Here is a 25,750-nt window from a genome sequence, read left to right as displayed (position 1 = left end):
TCTTAAAAAGGGCACTACAATTTTTAACGTTCGAATAAGCCCCTCTCTTTATATTCTAGAGCCACTGGGTCGAAACGATCACCCCTAGAAACATAAATAAATGAACACACATCCATAATCTCTCTTCAGGCAAAAAAAAACAATAACTAAATTTCACATTTTTGCAAATAGGAGCATTACACCTCTAAAGTACGATTTTCTGATACGCTGAATCTGATGGCGTAATTTTGATTAACATCCTTTGACTTGTAGAGGCTGTTTCTCTCCTTTTTCGAAAATCAGGCAAATTTTCTCAGGCTCATAACCTTTGATAGGTTTGATTTAAACTCTAAAGTAAGCTTTTAATTGTTTTAAAAAGTAGAATTGTGGCAAAGAGTCAAACTTTAGCGTAAAGAGCGAGGGATTGCGGAGGGGACAACCCATTTCATATACGGAGTAATTTCTGTTCGTTTTAAGTTTTAATGTCGCTCCTTACTTTCAGCTAAAAAAAAATAGTTTTTTTAATTTAATTTCTGAACGTTTTTTAATTAATTCATGTTTGGTTTTGGCTCTCCGCACATCAATTATCAAAATGAAATTTGTATATTAATTCTTTTTTTGGCTAAATGGCTTTCTCTTAGTTTTGATCAGACGATTTTGAGAAATAAGGGGTGGAGAAGGAGGCCTAGTTGCCCTCCAATTTTTCGGTTACTTAAAAAGGAAACTAGAACTTTTAATTTTTAACGAACGTTTTTATTAGTAAAACATATACGTAACTTAAGAATTAACTTATGTAACAAACTTTCATAATCTTATATTTTTATTATGTATACGAGGGGGTTTGTACCCTCGTTAATACCTCGCTCTTTACACTAAATCGTAAGTTTTGTCCCAATTCTTTAAGAATGACCCCTGAATCAGAAAGGCCGTAGAATAAATAGTTGAAATTACTAAAAATACTTTAGCATAAAGAGCAAGGTATTTATCTCCTCCTAAATACCTCGCTCTTTATGCTAAAGTATTTTTAGAACCCCTCATATGCGTAATAATCTCTGTTCGTTTTAAGTTTCAATGCTACTTCTTCCTTTCATTTGAAAAAAACATTTTCATGTTTATTTTTCATTGTTTTCTTATAGTAATGCTAGAGAATCCTGCGCCCTTTTCATTGAATTTTTCTTCCCCCATGACAGATTCCTCCAAGGAAAGATCCTCCAACATAGCCCCCTCTCCTCAGCCCCACCCCCAAACAAAATAAAATCCCCCTGAAAAGTTTGTACACTTCTCAATAACCATTACTATATTTTAACACTGGTCAAAGTTTGTAACTTGCAGCCCCTCCCCCAGGGATTGTGGGGGAGTAAGTCATCCCCAAAGACATAGTTATTACGTTTTTCGACTATGCTGAACAAAATGGCCATCTCAAAATTTTGATCCGTTGACTTTGGGAAAAAAATGAGCGTGGGAGGGGGCCTAGGTGCCCTCCGATTTTTTTGGTCGCTTAAAAAGGGCACTAGAACTTTTCATTTCCGTCAGTATGAGCCCATTTGCGACATTCTAGGACCACTTGGTCGATACGATGACCCCTGGGGAAAAGAAAAAAAAAAACAAAAAAACAAACAAATAAACACGCACCCGTGATTTGTCTTTTGGCAAAAAATACAAAATTCCACATTTTTGTAGATAGGAGCTTGAAACTTCTACAGTAGGGTTCTCTGATACGCTGAATCTGATGGTGTCATTTTCGTTAAGATCCTACGACTTTTAGGGGGTGTTTCCCCCTATTTTCCTAAATAAGGCAAATTTTCTGAAATATTTGGAATTAGCATAATAAGCCAATTTTTGTATATATCTATTGGTTTCAAAGTCCGTTTTTTTTTAGAGCTTTGGTTACTATTGAGCCGCGTCGCTCCTTACTTAAAATTCGTTTTTTTTTTTTGGGGGGGGGGAGGGTACAACATTTTAAACTCTTTGCATACGGGTTTCTATGAAGGTGTCTTTGGTGGAGGGGCTGTTGAATTCACAATCAGTGAGAAACGCGATGGGGTCTAAAAAAAGTAGCAAAACATAGACAAACATTCATAGATGATCACAGAAATGCCAACATTCCAAAACAAAAAAGAGAAAACATGGCCTATAACACAATAAAACCTTTGTCTACCAACAGCTGACCAGTGTAGGGTCTTCTCATAGGAATAGTAGGACAAATACCAAATGCTACTGGCATCCGATGGCTCATTGAAGCTAATTTATTAGATTACCTTCTCGTGATTTCTCAGCCTTTTCCTTGGAAGAGGGAAGTCCTTCAAACAAATCCTTTGGGCCCTCTTTTTCATGTGTCCAAGTATATATAATTGTATATTTACAGCTTAAGACCATATAAACATGCAAAATAATACAAGTAGATAGGATATTGAGAACAGTACACTTCTTGCATTACAGATCAGGGTCGAGGGGAAGGAGTTAGGATCCTTTTCTCTAAAAAAAAAGAGCAGCTTTGGTTTATAAAGTGGAATCATATCCTGGTATTAGTTTAGCACATGTCGAAAAAAAAAATAATACCAAAAAATTATTATAATACTTTCATCTAAAAATGCAAATTTTTGATATGAACCTCAGTACATATCCTTGAAAGTTTGAGACTTGTTATTGTTAGTTTCTTTTTATCAAAGAAAATGTATACCCATTTAAGTATGCCAATAACATAAAACAGATTGGAGGGTAAAACAGAAAAAATGTGTAATCATAATTCAACACTGTAGTATGTATTGCTTGGTGAAATGGCTCTCTTAGTGAATTACCCAAAGACTCTGTGTATGTCCTGGAGTATTGCTTGGTCTAGACAATAATTTACTAGCATACTTGTTAGACGAGTCTGTTTGTAAATTAAATCAGGTTCTGCCTTATTAAAAGCAAGAGAAAAGGAAAATAAATCTTACCAAACGAGTATTCTTTGCTCCAGTGATATGGATTGCAACATATTCTTCCATCTTCCTGATGGCAGCAACTTGAAGGCAATCTCCTTAAACATGAAGGTGTTGACAGACTTGGCCACCGAAACATGGCACACATCACTGCATGAGGTTCCAGCTTTAAATTTTCAACAGTAGAATAACTAGCAGAAGAATCATTTAACGATTTTTCACACTGAAGCCAATTATCACACCCACAGCAACCTTCAGGAGAAGGGGATCGAGAAGGATTTTTATCCGGTATATGAACACATTCAGATAAGATCTCACCTTTACTTTCAATAGATCTAAGCAGTGATTCTAACTGATCTTCAGAGATTCTCTTTAAAATTGAGTGCAATGCTCTTTTATAAGCCCGTTCAATAGCAACCATTTCTTCGTTGTCTTCTTCTGAAAGCTTTTTTACTGAGGCCTTCCAAAGTCTTTTTAAAAGGCTTGACCTTTTACTTTGAAACATAAACATTGGCCAACAGGGGCAATTGCCCAGGATTTCATGACTGGGTGTATTAACAAATATTCGCTGAATGATATTCAGCTAAACCAAAGAACCAAAACAACAACAGTAAACCTGAAATGTAAAAAAAAAATAAATTTAAGTAAGCATGCAAATTATACTTACTGTGTTCCAGAGCAACAAATTGGTATTGTGCTGTTTTGTTTTTTATGCCATTAGTTTCGGTTTATTCTGAGAAAGGATATGTGTGAAAAGGACCTTACCTCTGTAGTTTTGTTGAGAGTGGAACTTAAGACAGAATTTGGGAAGCCACGTACTATTCTTGCCTTCAGCCGAAAAGGATGGTTATCAGTTATCCTTGAGCCAGAGGCTATAGTGTGTCAACTGAAGTGGACTCACTCTTACAGTTAGTATCAGAAACAACTATTTGAAATTGTTCCAACAGAAGTTGATCAGCATTTAAAAGTGCTTAAGAAGTGGAATTACTCCCTGGCCTCATCACAAAAATACCGTCCTAGAAAAATAACTTAAAAAGAAAAAACAGAGATCCAAAAACAGAAGTAATTTTCTATGGGTTCGTTTCTACCATGGCTGCTTCTGTTTGCGATTGCTATTGAGCCGTCATTCCGTTTCCTGCAACAGGGACTGAGCGAAGAGAACGGGCCCATGTTTGCCTTATAAACTTTAATAGTTTATAAACAACAAAGAGAGATAAAACTCTACAAAAAGAAAACTTCAAACGAGACGACAGCCAGTAGAGAGGAAACACTAAAACAACGCGGATATTTCGCCTGTATCCAAACAAGGCGTCCTCAGCACAAGATAGAAAATTAAAAGAAAACTAATCTAAAAACAAGAGCTAAGAGCTCATATGGCACTTGTGAAGAGGCATGAAGAGCTAAGAGCCAAGAGATCATATGGTATGAGCTCTAACAAAATTCTATGAATCAATAGATTGATTTAAAAGGAAAATAAGAGGCTTAATGCCGGTCAGGATTTAAAATAAGAGCTCTGAGTCACGATGTCCTTCTAAATATCAAAATTCATTAAGATCCGATTACCCACTCGTATGTTATAAATACCTAATTTTTTCTAATTTTTCCTCTCCCTTTAGCCCCCCGGATGGTCGAATCTGGGAAAACGACTTTATCAAGTCAATTTGTACAGCTCACTGACACGCCGACAAATTTTCAGCGTCCTAGCAAGTCCAGAAGCACCAAACTCGCCAAATCACTGAACCCCTCCCCCAACTCCCCCAAAGAGAGCGAATCCAGTACGGTTCCGTCAATCACGTATCAAGGACATTTGCTTATTCTATCTAGCAAGCTTCATCCCGATTCCTCCACTCAAAGTGTTTTCCATGATTTCCCCCTCCAACTCCCCACAATGTCAAAAGATCTGGTCGGGATTTGAAATAAGAGTTCTGAGACATGAATTCCTTCTAAATATCAAATTTCATTAAGATCCGATCACCTATTCGTAAGATAAAAATACCCCAATTTTCACGTTTTCCAAGAATTCCGGTTTCCCCCTCCAATCCCCCCAATATCACAGGATCTGGTCGGAATTAAAATTAGAGCTTTAAAGCACAAGATCCTTCTAAATATCAAATTTCATTAAGATCTGGTCACCCTTTCGTAAGTTACAATTACCTCAATTTTCAAAATTACCCCCCCAACTCCACCAAAGAGAGCAGATCCGATCCGGTTATGTCAGTCACGTATCTTAGACATGTTTTTATTCTTCCCATCCAGTTTCATCCTGATCTCACCGCTTTTAAGTATTTTCAAAGATTTCCGGTACCCCCAACTGCCCCCCCCAATTACGCTGGATCCGGTAAAGATTTAAAATAAGAGATCTGAGTTACGAGGTCCTTCTAAATATGAAATTTCATTAAGATCCGATAACTCCTTCGTAAGTTGATAATACGTCATTTTTTCTAATTTTTCATAATCACCCCCCCCCCCCGATAGAGCGGATCCGTTCCAATTATGTAAATCACGTATCTAAGACTTCTGCTTGTTTTTCCCACCAAGTTTCATCCCGATCCCTCCAATCTAAGCGTTTTCCATCATTTTAGGTTCCCCCACTCCAAACTCCCCCCAATGTCACCAGATCCAGTCGCGACTTAAAATAAGAGCTTTGAGAAACGATATCCTTCTAAATATCAAATTTCATTAAGATCCGATCACCCGTTCGTAAGTTAAAAATACCTCATTTTTTCTATTTTTTCTGAATTATGAGTTACTGAGCTATTTGAGTATGGGTTTTCTATAGTTAATAAGATGTAAACCAGACCAAAGACACAGATATCAAACAATGTCTCGAGAGGTTTAATTTATAAAGGAAACTTATCTTACAGAAGTAAGGAGCAAGGTTGTAACTAAAAACAAGCTAAGATTATTGCTTTGCATATTACTCATAATATATCTACAAATAACCTCCAATAAACAGACTCGTGACATTTTGAAACATCTATAGAATCTGTAGCCTGGAGAAAATAAAAGACTAATTTAAAATCCTATCAACAGTCTTTCACTGATGATAACAGTAAATTTCAGTATATATACATTTATATTTCTCTAAAGACTCAAGCAAACTCAGTTTTTATAAAGCAATAATTTTTATAACAGTACAGATATTGGACAGTATCACAAGTCAACAACTCCAGAGTGGCTAACTCAAAATCTTTCCTTAGAACGAAAACTGTGGAACAGGGCAGAAAAGTTCCAGTGAAGTTTGTAAATTTTCCAGTAGTTTTAAAGAAAAAACATTTTTTTTCCTCATTTTATGTCAGAATAAAACTATCTTAGCTTAGAAAGTAAACATGTCAGAACAATTTTATGTCATGCTCCTTCAGATCATTAAATTATTTTGCTAAGAATTGGAAGACAAATTCCATATCTCTTCTACATGCCTTGGAAATAATTCTGGAAAAGCCAACTTTAATTTGAACTTTTAATTTGACTCCTCTTGTATTTTAATGAAGTATCCTAGAGCTATGAAAAGCAAGCAAGAAATTTCTTATATACAAAATTGCTTCTTGCAAAGTTGCCATGACATATCAATTTTTTTATACGCTAGAGGCAAAGATGTATACAGGATTTTTAGTCAGGGGGGAAAGGGGTAGTTGTCGTTTACAAGAAAAAAACTTTTAAAAACGCATTAAAAACTGGTTTTTATGTATTTTTGTTAAATTTTCCCTAGTCAAACAAAAAAAATTAAGGGGGAGGGGTTAAACCTGGTCACCTGCCCCTGGATACAGCCTTGCCTAGTGACTTTTTTCTAGACAAGATAGATTTTTCTTCCAGATGGACATATAATAATCTTCTAAGGATTGGAGTTGACATTGATTTTCCAAAAATAAAATTCCTTCTGAGACTTTGTATTTTGAAATTTCGATTTTCCTGATTCCCTATATTTTTCTAAGTAAAATGTCTTAGCATTGAAGCTAAACTTGTTGAAAATCAAATAACTTCGAATATTTATAGAACTTTATTATCTCTTCAAAAACCTAAGCAAAATTTTCGTTTTTTCTCATATAACATATCAGAAAAAAGCAACTGCTATGAAACCCTGCAACAGCTAACCCAAAACCTCAGTTAAATCAAACCAAATTGATGGGGTCATATGTTTCATTCTCATAGACTATGATGCATCAAGCAGATTTAGTCTGATCCCACACAGCAAAAGAGCTGATCAGCTTGGAAAGTCTCATTTGTGTAAGTTACATTTCCTGTCACAAGAGGCCCTACAAGAAGCCATGAAAGACGCACCTAAAATTGTTCTGAGCATGTATTCATTGAAACATTCCAGTCTTGCCTTGCCAGCCCTACTGCTGCCATAAAATTAGCCACCTAGTCACTCTCCGTCTGAAAACCAAGATATTTTCTTATTGCACAGCTACAGATCACGCAAGTGCCAAAACACAACCCTATAATCTGGAACTGAAGTGGAAGACTGAAGGCAATACCTGCTATCTTCCACCTCTCTGGAAAATAACAAATGGCCCCTTGCACTTGATCAGTAAAAGTATAAGAGTGAACAATTTTCCAGTGTCATTGAATATCAACAGAGGAATCCTAAATAAACTACCAAGCCTGGAAGTGCTATGTGGCAACGATCATATTGTCTACATACAAGAACACGTTTTCATAGGGAATAATTTAGATGTCTTAGCATTTACAGAAAATACTAAAGAACATGTATCACCAGCAAAACAAGTAAAAAATAAAGGGAGACCCATTGGCAGTCTTGTCATATTGCCTAGGGGTAAATCCAACCTATAGGAAACATGTGATAATTGTTGCACTGTTTTTATTAGTTAATTGGTTGTTATAAATTTGCACTCACCTATATATTACAAAGATCATGACTTGGAATGAAACTTTAATATGAGGTGCAGGAAAGTCACTAAACTTAATAGCAAATTATCAAAAATGAATAAGAAACATCTTTTGATTGGAGAATTTAAATATGATTTTCTCAAAGTTTCTTTTAAGAAAGATAATACTTTCCTTGCCACCATGCCAGGTGGAAAAACTGTCCTTCCCAAAGACAATTCATGTTTCACATTCCAGAAAAATATCAAATTCAGACTGTGCTTTGTTTTCAGAACTAACTGACTCTGCAGCTAAAGTTGGGTCAGCCAACAATTAGTGACCATGTACTGTTATATCTGGTGTTACACTCAAAAGGTCTGTTGTCAGATGAATATGGATAAGACCCTCAACCAACAAGAATGTAATTTTATACTTGATAGAAATAAACTGTTCCATATCATTTACTCCAGAAAAACTGTGGAGCTGCTGAATCTGATTCTGAGGCATGTATCATCCTTATTTTTTATTGTGGATTAATAATACATGCATAAAGGCATGCTGAAAGAGTTTTTGCACATTAATAAATTTAGAGCTGGCTCTTAAGTTCAGGGTTGGTTGCTAAATGCTGAACTTGAAGCATATTGTCAGTTGTCCAAGCTATAGCTGCATATCTAGAATAAGTATGGTAGGTTGAAAAAAAGGATTGTTAGTAATATGTGCCTCTCTACATAAAACAGTACTTTGAAAAGGGTTTGAAAGTCCATCAGGTTAACCTTCAGGTGGCTAAAGCTGAAATGATTGCAAAAGACCCAAATAAGTTTTGGAAACTTTGTTTAAAAAAAGTCAGTCAAGCTAGGCCAAGAACCCAATTGATGAAAAAGTGGTGCTCTTATTTCAGAAATGAGTTTAAATATGCTAATACTTGTGTCTCAAATAAATTTGAAAATGATATGTTTGAAAAACTTGGTAGGCCTTCACCTAGAGTACCTGTTATATATTCAAAAGATAGTTCTGCAAGTCATTAGCTTAAAAAGAAAAAGTCCAAGGGTCATGATCATGTCTAAGCCTGAATTTTGAATTTGGTTTGGAAGAACTCCTTAATCATATTGAAAACAATTGGCATCAAATGGTTTTTGTGCTGGTACAGTTCCTGATGTACATTGCATTGGTCTTATATCTCAATTTAAAAAAGGAATGCCTGTTTCTGAATGCATATGTTACCAACCTGTTACTTTGTCTAGTATATTTTCAAAACTAATTTAGCTGATAATAATTGGTAATTTAAGAGACTTGTTATGCATTCAGATTCTGGTTTGGATTTCAACCTAATATTCAGGGACATAATTTACTATAGGACATGAGGGGGGTAATTGCTATTTCAGACCTCAGTTTGCCCCCAAGGTCAAATTTAGCTTCTCAAAAAATCTTGTCAAAACTAAGATAATAATGCATAACTTAAGCATCAACAGAAACATATTAGTTTTTTTAGTATATATTTACCTTTATAGTACTATAAAGCATCTTTATAGTACCATATAGTACTTTCATCAAATGGCTCATTTTTCAGTTTTTACTGTCATTTTTGCTTGATTTGGAAAATTGGCTTCAACTTTGTCTCTCCCCCCCCCCCAGGATTTTGATAAAATTACACCACTGCTAATATTAGTCACTCCCAGGCACTGAAAGGTTTGTTTAGTACATTGATAGATGCTGTTGAGTCAAGTAAATCTTTAACTCTCTCAACTTATGATGTCAGCAAAGCATTTGACTCTCTCCTATATCTGTAGTCTATGACTGAACTGATAAACTGTATATTTACTATAATTTAAAGACTATCATACATATCCCTGCTCTACTGTTGTATTGCATAAAATACTTGTTTCATTGGCAAAAAAGGGCAATTATTTACCCTGGCAGTGCAATAATACTAACCTCCCAGGCCAAAACCAATTTCTCTCAGAGCTGTCTTTTCAAAAGAAAAAATAAACTATTTCTATTTTATGTTTTACTGATAATATATTTAATGTAAGTCCTATGGCTGTAAATTTATGAAATTACAGATTGGACAGATTTAAGAAATTGGATAATTGGTCTGGCCTACAACACTTCAGTGTGATGTTATGATTTTGAATCAGACATAGGCCTATTCTTTTGACATTAAAGCAGACTAGAATGGTACTCTTGTTAACTCTTTGATAAACTGATCTACAAGGACAGAATTTGCTGTGGGACAGGGAGAATGGGCAACTGTCCCCTCAAGACCCTAGTCCCCCCCCCTCAACTAAAATTTAGTGTCTCGAAAAATCTAATCAAAACTAAAATAAGCCTGCATAAGTTGATTTAAATGAAACTTGGATCAAACTTTGCCCCCCCCCCCAGGATTTTATTGACAAAATTACACCACTGCTCATCTACCTGGTTAACTAATTCAGATTTGCCGCAGAAGATGACACAGACAAGGATTTTTACTAGTTCCCCATACAATTTAGGCTGAAAAAATTTTTCAGCTCCCTTGGCAAAATACCTTGTGTGCTTATCAAAGTAGTAACATATTTTGCTTGATTCTCACATGCCATAAATGAATAAAAAAGCTTTACACTGATTATTTCGGGCTAATCATAACAGTTGTAATAATAACATGTCCAAATTACCAAAACAGCAATTAAAAAAATTAGAAGATCCCAGCTTGGTTATTCCTCTTTTCTTAATCAATTTATGGACCGCCATCTAGAAATTGGATTCAATAATAGATGTCAAAATACTTCATTCATGGAAAACTCAACCCGATTTTACTCCTCTTTTTATCGTTATTAAATAAAAAACAACTTTTTTTTTAACTGAAAGTAAGGAGCGATATTAAAACTTAAAACGAACAGAAATTACACCGTATATGAAAGGGGCTGTTCCTTCCTCAACGCCCCATTCTTTACGCTAAAGTTTTACTCTTTCTCTCAACTCTACTTTTTACAATAGTAAAAAACTTTAGCGCAAAGAGCGAGGCGTTGAGGAGGTGACAACCCATTTCATAGCCTAACATAGTGACAACATAGCCTAAGATGAGAGTTCTTACACGGATCATGCCTACACCTTAAGCCATCTCACCGTATTTGACGTAATCAAAAAAAGACCAGTGATCGTAATATCTTCTTCAATATTTCACCAGAAATTAACTACATTATTCTTTCAACCAAAATTTCTTAGACCATAGAAACGGTCTAAACTTGGTCTTCTTAAGACGTCTTGTGTCTTTTAATGTATGTCACCAGAATTTTTTGATGAAGGAAAGAGTTTTTTTCAACGACACAGCCAGCAATAATGATAAGATACTAATATCGACATTATATCCTATTTGATCATCACATCTTTTTCTATCATTCGATAAAATTATTCTAAAATCTGTCTGATTACAAGAAAAATTTAAATAATCTATTTCCCGAGCAGTAAGTTTCCAAATGAAGGTGACCAACAGGAGCTCTCTTATGTTCCCTTTGAGAGGGGTTGAAGGTACATCTCCAGTAAAAAAAGAAAACAAGAGCTAAGAGCTCATATGGCACTTGTGATGAGGCCAGAAAAGCTAAGAGCCAAGAGCTCATATGGTATGAGCTCTAACAAAATTCTAAGAACCAATAGATTGATTTAAAAGCAAAATCAGAGACTTAATGCCGGTCAGGATTTAAAACAAGAGCTCTGAGTCACGATGTCCTTCTAAATATCAAATTCATTAAGATCCGATCCCCACTCGTAAGTCATAAATATTTTATTTTTTCTATTTTCTCCTCTCCCTTTAGCCCCCCAGATGGTCGAATCTGGGAAAACGACTTTATCAAGTCAATTTGTGCAGATCCCTGACACGCCTACTAATTTTCATCGTCCTAGCACGTCCAGAAGCACCAAACTCGCCAAAGCACTGAACCCCTCCCCCCAACTCCCCCAAAGAGAGCTAATCCAGTACGGTTACGTCAATCACGTATCTAAGACATTTGCTTATTCTATCCACCAAGCTTCATCCCGATTCCTCCACTCTAAGCGTTTTCCAAGATTTCCGATTTCCTCCTCCAACTCTCCCCAATGTCAACAGATCTGGTCGGGATTAAAAATAAGAGCTCTGAGACATAAATTCCTTCTAAATATCAAATTTCATTAAGATCCGGTCACTCGTTCTTAAGTTAAAAGTACCTCAATTTTTCTGATTTTTCCAAATTAACACCCCCCCCCAGCTCCTCCAAAGAGAACAGATCCGTTTCAATTATATTAATCACGTATCTAGAACTTATGCTTATTCTTCTTATCAAGTTTCATCCCGATCTCTCAACTCTAAGCGTTTTTCATGATTTCTGTTTCCCTTCTCCAACCCCCTTTGTCCCCGGATCCAATTCGAGTCGAAAATGGAACATCCGAGACATAAGATCCTTCTATATATCAAGTTTCATTAAGATACGATCATCTATTCGTAAGATAAAAATACCACAATTTTCACGTTTTCCAAGAATTACAGTTTCCCTCTCCAACTCCCCCAATGTTACAGGATCTGGTCGGATTTTAAAATAAGAGCTTTAAAGCACAAGATCCTTCTAAATATCTAATTTCATTAAGGTCTGATCACCCGTTCGTAAGTTGCAAATTCTCATGATTTTAGGTCCCCCCAAACTCCCCCCAATGTCACCATATCCGGTAGGAATTAAAATAAGAGCTTTGAGACACGATATCCTTCTAAACATCAAATTTCATTTGATGCTTCAAATAAAATTTGAAACATCAAATCACAGTTGATCCGATCACCCGTTCGTAAGTTCAAAATACTTCATTTTTTCTAATTTTTCAGAATTAACCTCCCCCCCCCCCAAACTACCCCAAAGAGAGCGGATAAGTTCCGGTTATGTCAATCACATATCTAGGACATGTGCTTATTTTTCCCACCAAGTTTCATCCCAATCCCTCCACTCCAAGTGTTTTCCAAGATTTTAGGTTTCCCCCTCCCCCCCCCCAATGTCACCAGATCCGGTTGGGATTTAAAATAAGAGCTCTGAGATACGATATCCTTCCAAACATCAAATTTCATTAAGATTTGATCAACCCTTCGTAAGTTAAAAATACTTCATTTTTTCTATTTTGTCCGAATTAACCGCCCCCCCCCACTCCGAACAGATGGTCAAATCGGGAAAACGACTATTTCTAATTTAATCTGGTCCGGTCTCTGATACGCCTGCCAAATTTCATCGTTCTAGCTTACCTGGAAGTGCCTAAAGTAGCAAAACCGGGACAGACCAACAGACCGACATAATTTGCGATTGCTATATGTCACTTGGTTAGTACCAAGTGCCACAAAAATAGATTTGTTCGAAGAGCTTCTCTTAACCGTAAATATCGGGCTAAAAAGTTCTCAAAGTATTGTTATACAAGCCTGAAACTTGAGCCTAAGAACCTAGATTAAATGGGAGAGTATGCAAGGACAGTACTTTTTTGAGGGGTGGACAGTTTCTAGAAACAAACTGTGAAATAAAGAGCGACCTTGTCAGCAGAGACTAATACTAAATGTGCAAGATTCATTCATTCTGAATTTCTTCATCTAAAGCTGCTTGTGCATGAAAATTTGCATAATTAAAAAAAGGGGTTATATAAACTCTAAAAAGTTCGACATGTTCGAAAACTCGACATGTAAGAAAACTCCAAAGCTACTACCTTTAAGATACAAAATTGAGTATTTTTTCAGAGAATGATAATTACGCAATCGTGTTTGCCCTTTGATGTTGCCCCTACGGTGATCGTATCAAACCAATACCCGTAGATTAGTGAAGGATCCTGAAGAGGGATCATTTGAACGAAAATTTAAAGACCTTTGTCACATTGAGTCCCCCAAGATTTTGCTCATTGGCACCCTCGTCACATTGGGCCTCCCCAAAGATTTTACTCTGGATCTGCCCCTGGTTTAGATGGATATATGACGATGAGTGCAGAATAGGTATTGAGGTGTCTTAGCTTCCCATTTATTGAGTTTTTTTTACACAGTTTATTTAGGAAAATTCAATTATTTTGGATAACAAATACACCAAATGGGTGCTTTCTGTCGAATCACTATCCTGAAGAGTTAACTATACACGAGTGACACTTGTGGGGGTGGTAGCCCCTGGATAACCCTGTGTGTGGTAAAAGAAACGGACAAGAATTAACTATAAAATAAGCTTTTTCAAATGAAAGTAAGAACTGACATTGAGTTGCATTAGCACTTAAAGCGAACAGAAATTACGCTGCGTGTGAGGAGCGCTGCCCCCAAAACCCCTACTCTTTACGCTTTAACTTTGAATTATTTGCCCGATACTTCAACAGCGAATCCTGTAACACAAGGCCAAAGGGAATGAGATAACATGTATTTTCGTAATGCTGAACTGTAAAAAAATAACTGTAAGTAAGGAGCGACACGGCTCAATAGTAACCAAAACTCTAAAAGACAAAATTTTGATATCAACAGACATATCAAAAGGACAGGCTTGTTATACTGATTCCAAATATATAAGATTCATTAAGTTTAGTGTTGCTCATCAAAAGCCTGAGAAATACGCGCCTGAGAAAATATGTCTTATTCACAACACTCAAGACCTTGTATCGCGAACATGAGACAGTAATCAGTTTTCATTGTCTTTATACCAGACAATATTAGCTTCGGTTCGTTAGGAAACTACAATGTAGCTATATTTTAATTAAATATTAAGTTGGTATTTTGGTTAGGCTACATATTTAATATAATGCAATCTGGGCGGCCCCCCTTCCATAATTCTTTGTTGTAGTTTTCGTAGTATTGTTGATAAAGTATAATATTTTCATCATATTTTGTTTTACCTCATTGGCATTAACCAAACACTCGGCAAAACTTGAGTGTGGTGGCTACAAGGAACAAGTACCGAAAATGATTTGACACGATTGCATCAACTACTCCAAACTATGTTCCCAGCTATTGTGCACAAATACTATGTCGTTGTACCTTACCCAGATTCATCTTTAAGATAAAGAAACTGATGTTTCATTCTTTCATCTTTACTAATTTCAAAAAGGTCAGCCTTAAATCCTTACTCTGACTGGTCAGTCACAAATTCTATTATTGAGAATTATATGCTCTTTACCTGAGACAAGAAAAGTTTTTTTTTTTTTTTAAATTGAGAAAGGACCAACAAAATTTTCATTGGTTGTGATAGCAATCATGAAACCATGATAAATCACTAGAGATGCTCTTTGCCCGTTTAAATGCATCTCAAGAAACCTTGCTGGCGACCTTCGTCCTTTAATGTTAATAGTGATAAGGCATTGACCAAGGAATAAGTCCATGGACATATTGGGAAGTACCTTAATTTAACGACTAGATAAAGTAAATAGCGCTTTTGCTTTTTGTAAGGAGGTAATTACCTCGATGATTACCACTGGATCGATATATTCCTGCTTCTCGAGAGACAGTGAGTACTGTCTTCAACTGTCAGAAATGATATAAAAAAATTCCTTCGGCAAAAATCACCCCATTTAAGACAAATTAAAGAAAAATACAAAAGGACTTGTACTCACACAAGACTCTTTGTTGCGAGTATCCAACCTTTTAATAAGTTAAAAAATACACCTTTATGCAATTTATCCTGATAATGCCGTCCTGGCAAAGTTATCCGTGTGACCGTGACGACGACAACTCAATTTAGGACCAAAGCAATTTAAGACGAAGTCCATCAAAAAGACGTAGTAGCCAAAGTCTACCGGGTGGGTAGGTAATTATTTTCAATGCTTTTTTACGCCTTATGTCAAGGTAGACAGTTTCACTAAACACTGCCAACTTTTTGTTGCTTCGAGTAAATTTGGCTGAACATGCAGATGAATTTTTCTAGTTAGTCAATGATTGATCAACAGATGTCGATCGATGTAAGGCAAGAGAAAATCAAACTCAAATCAATCCGTAGTGAAGTAAAGTTATTCATCAGTATCAGTAACAAGGTGCTACGCTAAACGAAGTAAAGGAATAACAGGGAGGTGAGGGCAAGCATTAAAGTATGAAACAAGGAGATAAAATATTGAATAAAGTGTGAAATAAAGAATAGAATTTCTGAGGACCTGGAAGACGCAGCCACATGGTATAATAGTATGGGTTCTAGGCATTCCCCCCGGAAAATACACCCGGCGTTCACCTCCCCCCATGGAAGATAAGGGGGGTAAAGTATTTGGACAGTTTGAAGTCGGGAAACAATTCTTATTTCATGTCATGCAGAATAAGTGTACCTAACACATTTTACAAGCAGACCCGCTATACTTTACCCCTCCCCCCCAATATGCAAATTTAAAGCCCAAAATTATTTCAAAAGTAATGAAGAAACTGGTTTGTTCTCGAGTTTTGTACATTGTAGGCCTAAACTTGAGTGAGTGGCGTATAATACACAAGTACCGCAATTTTTCATATAGAGAGATCCAGATTCCCCGGTATAATTTAAAAACGATCAGAAATTAAATAAAAAAAAAACAATTTTTTTTCAACTGAACGTAAAGAGCAGCAACGAACCTTAAAACGAACAGAAATTATTACGTATATGAAAGGGGTTGCCTCCTCCTCAAGACCTCGCTCTTTACGCTAAAGTATTTTTCTTATAGAATTTTAAAACAAAGCTTATTATTCTAATATAACAGCCATTGTGTATCAGGAACCGTTCTTAAAAAGAATTAGGACAAAAAGCCAAAACTTTAGCGTAAAGAGCAAAGTCTTGAGGAAGGGACAACTCCTTTCATATACGCAGTAATTTCTGTTCGTCTTAAGTTTTGATGTTGCTCCTTACTTTTAGTTGAATATTTTTTTTTAATTTAATTTCCGATCATTTTAAATAATACCGGAAAATCCGGCTCTCTCCATCAAAAATACTAGTACTTGTGCATTATACGCCATATGCCACTCACTCAAGTTTACGATGGGCAAAACTCGAGAACGAACCAGTTTCTTCGATAGTTTCTTCGTTACTTTAGAAACGAATTTGGCTTATATATTTGCACATTAAAATTAAAATAATATATTGGCTTATATTATTTGCACAAAGTATATCGATTCTGCATGCAAAATGTGTTAGGTACGCTTATTCTGCATATTCTGAACTAAGAATTATTTTCTGACTTCAAACTGTCTAAATACTTTATCCCCCTCCCTTATGCTTGTCTTTGTCCTGTCTCACTCTAAACTAAAAGAAACTAACGAAGAAATCGGTTTGTTCGTGAGTTTTACACCGAATGAACTTGAGCGAGTGGCGTAGAATACACATGTACCAAAATTCCTTCCCCAACTGAAAAAAAAACTGACATAAAATTTTCAAATTCGGAAATCCTTATTTCCCACGGGGGAGGTATTTTCCGGGGGTATCTTAAGGGGGAGGGGGTATTTTTCGCGGGGGAGACATTTCCCTCGGGATATATTTCCTATGGAGGGGAATATTTTCCGGGGTAAGTGTCGGAGGTTTGTTTTCCAAGGGGAGGGGGGGGGGGGGTAAACCCCAGTCATTAATAGTAAGACTTTATATTAGGATGCTAAGAAACTGAGAAGTGGCCATCCCGGAAAAGTCGGTTAATCATTCAATTAGGGATAAAAAACTGCCAAGGAAGGATGGCCAAAAAATTTTGAGGGGTGTTAAACCACGATAAAACTGTACAAAAAGAAATAATGTTTGATAGTTTTGAAGTAAAGGAAGTGCTTTCTTAGAAAAGGGAGAGGATACATTGAAGTAATTTTAACGCTTCGTCAAATTACTGGTAAATGCCTGATTTGTCGGTCCTTATTCGTGTGTTTTATAGATTATGAATAGGAACTTGATTCAACTTATAGAAATAATTATAGTGCAATGTAACCCTATATAATGTTTCTCCTATTTTGAGAGGAAGATATTTGAAAGAAGATCTTATTACGTGTTTTACCCGTGTGGTACCTCATTTAAGTATAAGCAAACACGATATTATTGACGCATTTCGTTTACCATAAAAAAAAGTCGGACCTATTGTAATCGGATTCCGACCTATAGATCTCGTACTCGCGATCCTGGAATATGACCTTGCTGTAGCTCCCGATTATTCAGCTAGTGAGCGGCTCACCAGAGGGAAGCTTATATCAATTACGATACAAGGGAAAGAAGAAGGTCAGCCAAATATTAAGTTGGGGGGTGTTAAACTTTTTATTGGAAATCTTTTATTTGTGTACGGAAAGATAAACAACAGAGTGGGAGAAATAAAGAAGATTGAGGAAGCTATAGTCCGTGAGTCAGGGTTCAAGTAGATAGGTTTACTAGAGTAGTTGTGAGAGTTAGTAGACGAGTTTCAAGGGTAGTTAGAGGTTATATTCTCTGAGACCAACCTTACTCTTATCCATACTAATAGTAAATGGTAATAAACTTACCTAAGCTATGGATGTCAGGTGATTGATTTTTTTTTATCTAACTATAATTTCGACAGGACTTGTGCCTGTCATCATCAGGTTCAAATTCAAATGCCAGGCACAGGTCCTGTCGAAATTATCATTTGAAAAAAAAATCAATCACCTGACATTCGTAGCGTAGGTAGGCTTATTGCCATCTACCATTAAGAAGATATACCATTAAGAAGATATAGATTAAGAAGATATACAGGTGTTAAACAGGGTTGCACATCTAAATTATTCGCCCTGTTTATAAATTCTGTAGTGGCGTTTATGGAAAAGAAGGAGGCGCCGATGGTGAGTTTAGATATTGTATCCATTTGCATGATGTTGCTAGCCGATGATATTATTTTGTATGCCAATTCACAAAGGAACCTTCAGTAATTGCTTGATACTTTAGGCGATTATTTGCATAGGCAAAAGATAGAGCTTTATGCTGTTAAAACCGTAGTTTTAGTTTTCCGTAAATGTGGTAGACTTGAGGAGGATGTTAAACTTAATTTTAAGGGTAGAAGGATTAGATTAGTGGGGGAATGGTCATATTTAGGGGTTAAGTTTAAGGCGAAAGGATATTTATTTAGTAGCCATATAGAAAGTAGGATCGAAATAGTAAGGAATGCTATAATATGGTATTAAGAAGTCAACTCAGGGATATTAAAAAGATCCCAAATAGTTAAACAGATTTTCAGGGCTAAACTTTTAGATGTGATGCACTATGGATCTGAGGTTTTGGGCTATGCAAAGGGAGATAGGCTAGAAACAGTGCAATAAGGATGTTATAAGAGGTGGCTAGGGGTAAGTAAGCACACAAATAGTTTAGTAGTAATAGGTGATTTAGTTTTGTTTTCTTTATGAAGTCGTAGGCTATTTAACATGGTTAGGCTTTGAGAAAAAATTCAGTGATGCCTAAGGTGCGGGTGATGAAGGCAGCTTATTTAGAAATGTAGAATGGCAGCTCAGGTAGGGGATGGCCGTACAAAACTAAGAGTGTATTAGATCAATGTGGACTAAGCCATATGTGGGGGGATGGTTTAGGGCTCTTAGATATGGGGGACCAAGTAAGTGGATTAGTTGAAAGAATTTTACAAGACAAAGAAATACAGGCATGGCAGGCCCAGCGTTCGCTTTCGACTTCACTGGGTCTTTATTGTTGGTTGCAAGGGATTTGGGGGAAGCTTTATTTTTAACTTGGGTTTGAATAAAAACGAAATATTGGTTATTAATTGAAATGGGGGGGCAGAAAGTTTGCCAGTGGGCCAAAGAAAAAAGTTTATCAGGAGGGAAAGGTCAAAGACTGGTCCTTATTATTGTTCTAAGTGTGGAGGTTTAGAGGTTTAGATGAGAGCGTACATTACTTGATGTATGAATGTGAGGAGCTGATTGGAGACTTGAAGTGTTTGGTAGGGGGGTTATGATTTTGAGTGGTTAGAGAGAGTGTCTGGGAGAGTGTCTTATGGGTATCAGAAGCTTGGCATGATTCCTCTGTTTCGCGATGAATCATACAAGTAGATTTTTGTAGGACTTGTGCAATTTCTTTGTAATTGTTCTTTGTTTATCTTTTTTGCCATGACCTCCGGGGTTTAGCGCGAATGAATTCTATTCTGTTCTATAGGGACAGGTCAAATAACTCCCTAAGCCTAAAGACACATTTCTGTCGAGCTAGTAAAATTTTACACAAACATGTCGATTTGCAAACCTGTCCGCTTAGTTAACCTTATTTGTCAAAGCTACTCGCTCAGAGCTACTTTCTTAAGTGCTACTAAATTCAATTTTTAAAAACAAAGAATTAAAGATCTATTTCTTCTTTAAAAAAAAAAATACTGAATATTACCCAAGTAGGACTATACATAGACAAATTTGTAATAAATTTTCAATTTTTTCGATTAATGTGCTAACTGAAAGATTCACATACCAGCGACTAGCCTTTTAGCACATTTTCGAAATGTACGAATCACTACCCACGCAGACCTACCCCCCAACCTGACGGGTTCAATATAGCCATTATCTAGGCTATCATTATCTAGGCTATGCAAAATAATGCTGATTTCGTGGGTTTGCATTAGTCGATACTATTGCTGCATTTCTATTCTCCAGAAGGGAATATTAAATTTCTTAAGACTATTTTAACACGTTCTATAATACTTACTTACATCGTTCCTTAAAGAGGACAAATAAAATTTACCCCCCTCCCTAACGGCTAAACGTATACTCCAAATAGTAGTCTATAAATGAAGTTCCTGTACGCGGAATTTATTGGTATATCGCTTATTTGCCGTTCTATTTATTTGAAGAAAAAGTCACAAATGGAAAATTCTTTGAGTACATACAATTCAAGTAATGAATACTAAAATGGGCAAATCATACTTACATAGGCCCAGATCAGAAGTCGAATTATATTCCAATAAAAAAAAAAATTCTACGAGGTATTAGCCATGTAATGTTTCACTACAGTCTTGTGAATGAGATTGAAGCAGAAAATACCTGTTCTCTTCAGCGGAAACAGACCGGCTTCAGTGTTATTGGCGTCAACAGCGTCCCATCAAGACGGTTGCGTGATCATCCGCCTGTTTGTCGGGCGCCTTCTTGCCTAGCCGGTATTCCACTTTGTCATTATCAGACTTTTGTTTAAATGGCGCCTCAATGAAATTTTCCGGACATAAAGTGGAAATACTTTTTTGTTCCATTTATATGTTGACGTGACTCCGTGTTTTTGCCAAAACATTGTCAAATGACGACGCCTCGACTTAAAATCAATTTTGATCTGTCGGGTGAATAGAGCCGAGCAATTTAGTGTAAATTTAATGATGACAATATTTTAATTTCATAGTACTATCTCAAGACTGGAATTCAGAGAATTCTTCTCTTGTTCCAAGGTAACATGTTCCTTATGTCAAATTGTCTCGAGTCAATTATTTGAATAGTTTTCATAAATTCTTTGTATCAAACATTTCGTGGTAACGAGCGTCAGGAGCGATCTGGCTCAACAGTAACTGAAACGCTAAAAAACGGAATTTTGATACCAATAGTTACATCAAAAGAATCAAATTTTAATGCTGATTTTATGTAAGTTTCATAAAGTTTAGTTTTACCCGTCAATAGTTACGAGCCCGAGAAAATTTGCCTTATTTTAGAAAACAGGGGGGAAAATCCCCTAAAAGTCATAGAATCTTAACAAAAATCACACCATCAGATTCAGCCTATCAGAGAATTCTTTTGTTTTAGCCTCAAGCTCCTATCTTCAAAAATGCGGAATTTTGTATTTTTTGCCAGAAGCCAGATCACGGATCCGTGATTTTTTTTTTTTTTTCTCAGGGGTGATCGTATCGACCCAGTCGTCCTAGAATGTTTCGAGAGGGCTCATTCTGACGAAAATTTAAATTTTTAGTAGCCTACCCTTTTTAAGTGACCAACCTAGAGGACACCTAGATCCCTTCCACACACATTTTCCCCCAAAGTCACCGAATCAAAATTTTCAGATAGCCATTCTGTTCAACTTAGTCGAAAACCTAATAACTATGTCTTTGGGGAAGACTTATTCCCCCGCAGTCCTCGTGGGAGGGGCTGCAAGTTACAAACTTTGACCATTGTTTACATATAGTAATGGTTATTATGAAGTGTACAGACGTTTCAGGGGACTTTTTAGCGATGGGGTGGGAGTGGGTCGGGGGAGGGGTCACATGGGAGGATCTTTCCATGGAAGAATTTGTCACGAGGGAAGAGAATTTCCATGAAGGGGGTGCAGGATTTTCTAGCACTATTTGCAAAAAAAACAATGGGAAACTAAATAAAAATGTTTTCACCTGGAAGTAATGAGTAGCATTAAAACTTAAAACGAACATGAAATATTACGTTTATAAGGAGGTTCGTCTCCTCCACAATACCTTGATCTTTACGCTAAAGTATTTTTTGTATTTTCAACTATTTATTCTTCGACCTTTGTGATTCAGGGGTCATTCTTAAAGATTTGGGATAAAATTCAAGCTTTAGTGTAAAGAGTGAGGTATTGACGAAAGGGCAAACCCCCTCATATACGCAATAAAAATAACAAATATAGAAGTTCGTTACGTAAGCTAATTCGCAAGGTACGTATGTTTAATACTAACAAAACGTTCGTACAAAAAATAAAAAAAATCTAGTTGTATTTTTAAGTAGCCAAAAATTGGAGGGCAAATAAGCCTCCTCGCCCAATCCTTTTTTCATCAAAATCATCCCATCAAAACTATGAGAAACCCATCTAGCAAAAAAAATAATATACAAATTTCGTTTTAATTATTCATGTGCGGTGAGCCAAAATCAAACGTATTAATTAAAAATGTTAATAAATGAAATAAAAAAAAGTTTTTTAATTGCAAGTAAGGAGCGATATTAAAACTTAAAACGAACAGAAATTAATCTTATATGAAAGGGGTTGTCCCCTCCGTAACGCCTCCCTCTTTACGCTAATGTTTGACTCTGTCACATCTCTGCTTTTTAAAACAATAAAAAAACTTTAGCGTAAAGAGCGAGGCGTTGCAGAGGGGACAACCCCTTTCATATCCGGAGTAATTTCTATTCGTTTTAAGTTTTAATGTTGCTCCTTACTTGCAGTTAAAAAAACTTGTTTTTTGCAAGTTTTTAAAACTTCTCATAATGAATTGAATGGCATATATACGATTTATAATAAAATTATTTTAAAAAAATGGGGTGTATTTTGGAATCATACTGATATAATTGGGGTATCATCAGGATTTATTAATCGTTTATCGGAGCAAAAAAAAAGAAATAATACTGATTGTCGACAAAAAGTCTCGTTAAATAGAGTTAAAAAGAACACCACGTCTTATGTTAATTCTTTAGTCAGAAAACGTAGGGATAAAATACTTTCCGTTCCAATGATCTTATTTCATCCGTATCTTTTCTTTTATTTTCTTTATATATTTTGTTGTCTTCATTTCTGTTTCTTTTAGCGTCAATCTACAGATGAGGAAGCAGCCCTTTTCATATACGAAGTAATTTCTGTTCGTTTTCAGTTTTAATGCCGCTCCTTACTTCCCGTTAAAAAACTTGTTTTTTTATTTAATTTCTGGATATTTTTGAATCAATGTATGTTTTGATTTTGGCTCTCTGCAGATGAATAATTAAAACGAAATTTGCATTTTTATTTTTTTGGCTAAATGGCTTTCTCATAGTTTTGATTGAATGATTTTGAGAAAAAAAGGAGCGGGGGAGGAAGCCTAGTTGCCCTCCAATTTTCTGGTTACTTAAAAAGGCAAATAGAACTTTTAATTTTTTACGAATGTTTTTATTAGTAAAAGATATACGTAACTTACAAATTAGCTTACGTAACGAACTTCTGTATTCCCATATTTTTACTATGCATATGAGGGGGCTCACCCCCTCGTCAGTACCTCGCTCTTTACACTGAAGTTTAAATTTTTTCCCAATTTCATAAGAATGACCCCTGAATCACAAAAGCCGTAGAATAAATAGTTAAAATTACTAAAAATACTTTAGCGTAAAGAGCGGGGTATTAGGAGGAGATGAGCCCATCATATGCGTAATAATTTCTGTTCGTTTTAAGTTTTAATGCTTCTCCTTATTTTCACCTGAAAAAAACTTTTTCATGACAAATTCCTCCAAGGAAAGTTCTCCCATCATATCCCCCTCTTCTCAACCCCCCCCCCTCCTCCAACCTAAAAATCTCCCTGAAAACGTCTCTACACTTCCAAATAACCATTACTATATGTAAGCAGTGGTCAAAGTTTGTAAATTGTAGCCCCTCCCACGGGGACTGTGGGGGAGTAAATCGTCGCCAAGGACATAGTTATAAGGTTTTTCCACTACGCTGAATAAAATGGCTATCTCAGAATTTAGATCCGGTGACTTCGAAAAAAAAGACTTCGGACTTCAGAAGGGACCTAGGTGCTCTCCAATTTTTTGGTCACTTAAAAAGGGCACTAGAACTTTTCATTTCCGTTAGAATGAGCCCTCTCGCAAGATTCTAGGACCACTGGGTCGATACGATCACCCTTGGGAAAAAAAACAACAACAAAAAAAACAACAAAAAAACAAATAAACACGCATCCGTGATCTGCCTTCTGGCAAAAAATACAAAATTCCACATTTTGTAGATAGGAGCTTGAAACTTTTACGATAGGGTTCTCTGATATGCTGAATCTAATGTTGTGATTTTTGTTAAGATTCTATGACTTTCATGGGTTGTTTCCCCCTATTTTCTAAAATAAGGCAAATTTTCTCAGCCTCATAACTTTTGATGGGTAAGACTAAACTTGATGAAACCTATATATTTAAAATCAGCATTAAATTGCGGTTCCTTTGACGTAGCTATTGATATCAAAATTCCATTTTTTAGAGTTTTGGTCACTATTGAGCCGGGTCGCTCCATACTACAGTTCGTTACCACCAACTGTTTGATTTAGAATTATGCCATATTGTGCGATTCTTTTGATGTAGCTATTGGTATAAAAATCCATTTTCTTGAATTTTGGTTACTATTGAGCCGGGTCGCTCCTTACTACAGTTCGTTACCGCAAACTCTTTGATATATCTTTTGTTTCTGATCAATCGACTTATCATCTCCGCACTTCCAACAATTTACAGATTGTTCATACTCCATCAGTGAGGTCTGACTTCAATCCTCTGACTGTTTGCAACAGAAACCGCAACACGCTCCCAGAGTCTCCAAGAAGCTGCCGCTCGTTTGGTATGTTCGAAAATTATGTTATAGAATTTCTAGCTAGTAAATAAGTTTTTTTCCGGTTTCCCTTGGATTTGATGTCTCTGGATTGAGTTGGACATTTAAATGAGTTGGTGAAATCATGCACTACCCCCTGCCGAGCTTGTCATTTCGGGGATTATTAAGGTGAGCAACAGGATGTTTTTGGGATTGTATTCTCCTGTTCTTTCCCGGTCATGGAGCCTTATGTGGGAGTTTGTGTTGAAGCAGTTTTTTGTTACACAATTTATTGTTGCACAAAGAAGTCAGAACTCAGAAGCATGGTTGTTCCGAAAAGGGGACGAAGATTTGGTAGATTTTTTTCCAGAGAAATTGCATACGGTTTGTTTTGGATACCCGGCTGACTGACTGCATTTCAAACAGCAGGCTGTTCAAAAATGTGGTTTAAGCGCTAGTTTTCTATAATCCTAAAAACATAAGGAAATATGATTAATTGGTTTATTTGTAGCATACTAGCTCTACTGATATATGATAGATAGACTGTGAAGCAATAATTTTGGTTCGTTTTAAGTTTCAACTTTGCTCTTTACTTCCTTTATTAATATTTGCCCTTATTAATCTTTGCCTTTTTTTTAATAAAAATTTAAGGCAGAAGCAACACTGGAAAGATCCTTATAATTTTGTTTGAGTGGGGGGGATGCACTTCATATGCAGAAAAATTTCTGTCTGTTTTAAGTTTTAATGTTGATCCTTACTTTCAATTGAAAAAGATTCATTTAATTTCTGATCTTTCTTCAAATAATGCCGAGAAATCCATGCTACACAAAATGGTGTTAACGATTTTTGAAGGTGGGCAACCTCGACAGTTAGGAAAAAGTAACTGTTTTTCTAAAGGAGATTCTTAAGGTTTTCAGTACCTAATCAAAATTTTGGTATGTCTAA

The 25,750-nt window shown here is 36.1% G+C and overlaps 1 protein-coding gene across 4 annotated transcripts in view; it reads right to left on the bottom strand.

Moving 5' to 3' along the window:
• Window positions 1-20,611, bottom strand: part of LOC136035451 (mothers against decapentaplegic homolog 7-like) — a 53,733-nt gene extending 33,122 nt beyond the window's left edge. For 2 of the 4 annotated variants that reach the window (XM_065717266.1, XM_065717269.1), the window contains exons 1-2: window positions 10,376-10,442; window positions 2,916-3,516 (exon numbers count right to left, since the gene is read on the bottom strand). In XM_065717266.1, coding sequence (XP_065573338.1) covers window positions 2,916-3,411 — 496 coding nt within the window. In that variant the 5' untranslated portion in view covers window positions 3,412-3,516; window positions 10,376-10,442. Of the gene's footprint in view, window positions 1-2,915; window positions 3,517-10,321; window positions 10,443-20,500 lie in introns of those variants that run through there. The other 2 variants (XM_065717268.1, XM_065717267.1) reach the window with 2 other exon arrangements.
• Window positions 20,612-25,750: the final 5,139 nt, after the last annotated feature.

The sequence above is a fragment of the Artemia franciscana genome, chromosome 14, assembly GCF_032884065.1.
Source record: "Artemia franciscana chromosome 14, ASM3288406v1, whole genome shotgun sequence".
Lineage (NCBI taxonomy): Eukaryota > Metazoa > Arthropoda > Branchiopoda > Anostraca > Artemiidae > Artemia > Artemia franciscana.
The sequence above is the reverse complement of the archived record's forward strand: the minus strand, read 5'-3'. Positions and strand labels throughout refer to the sequence as shown.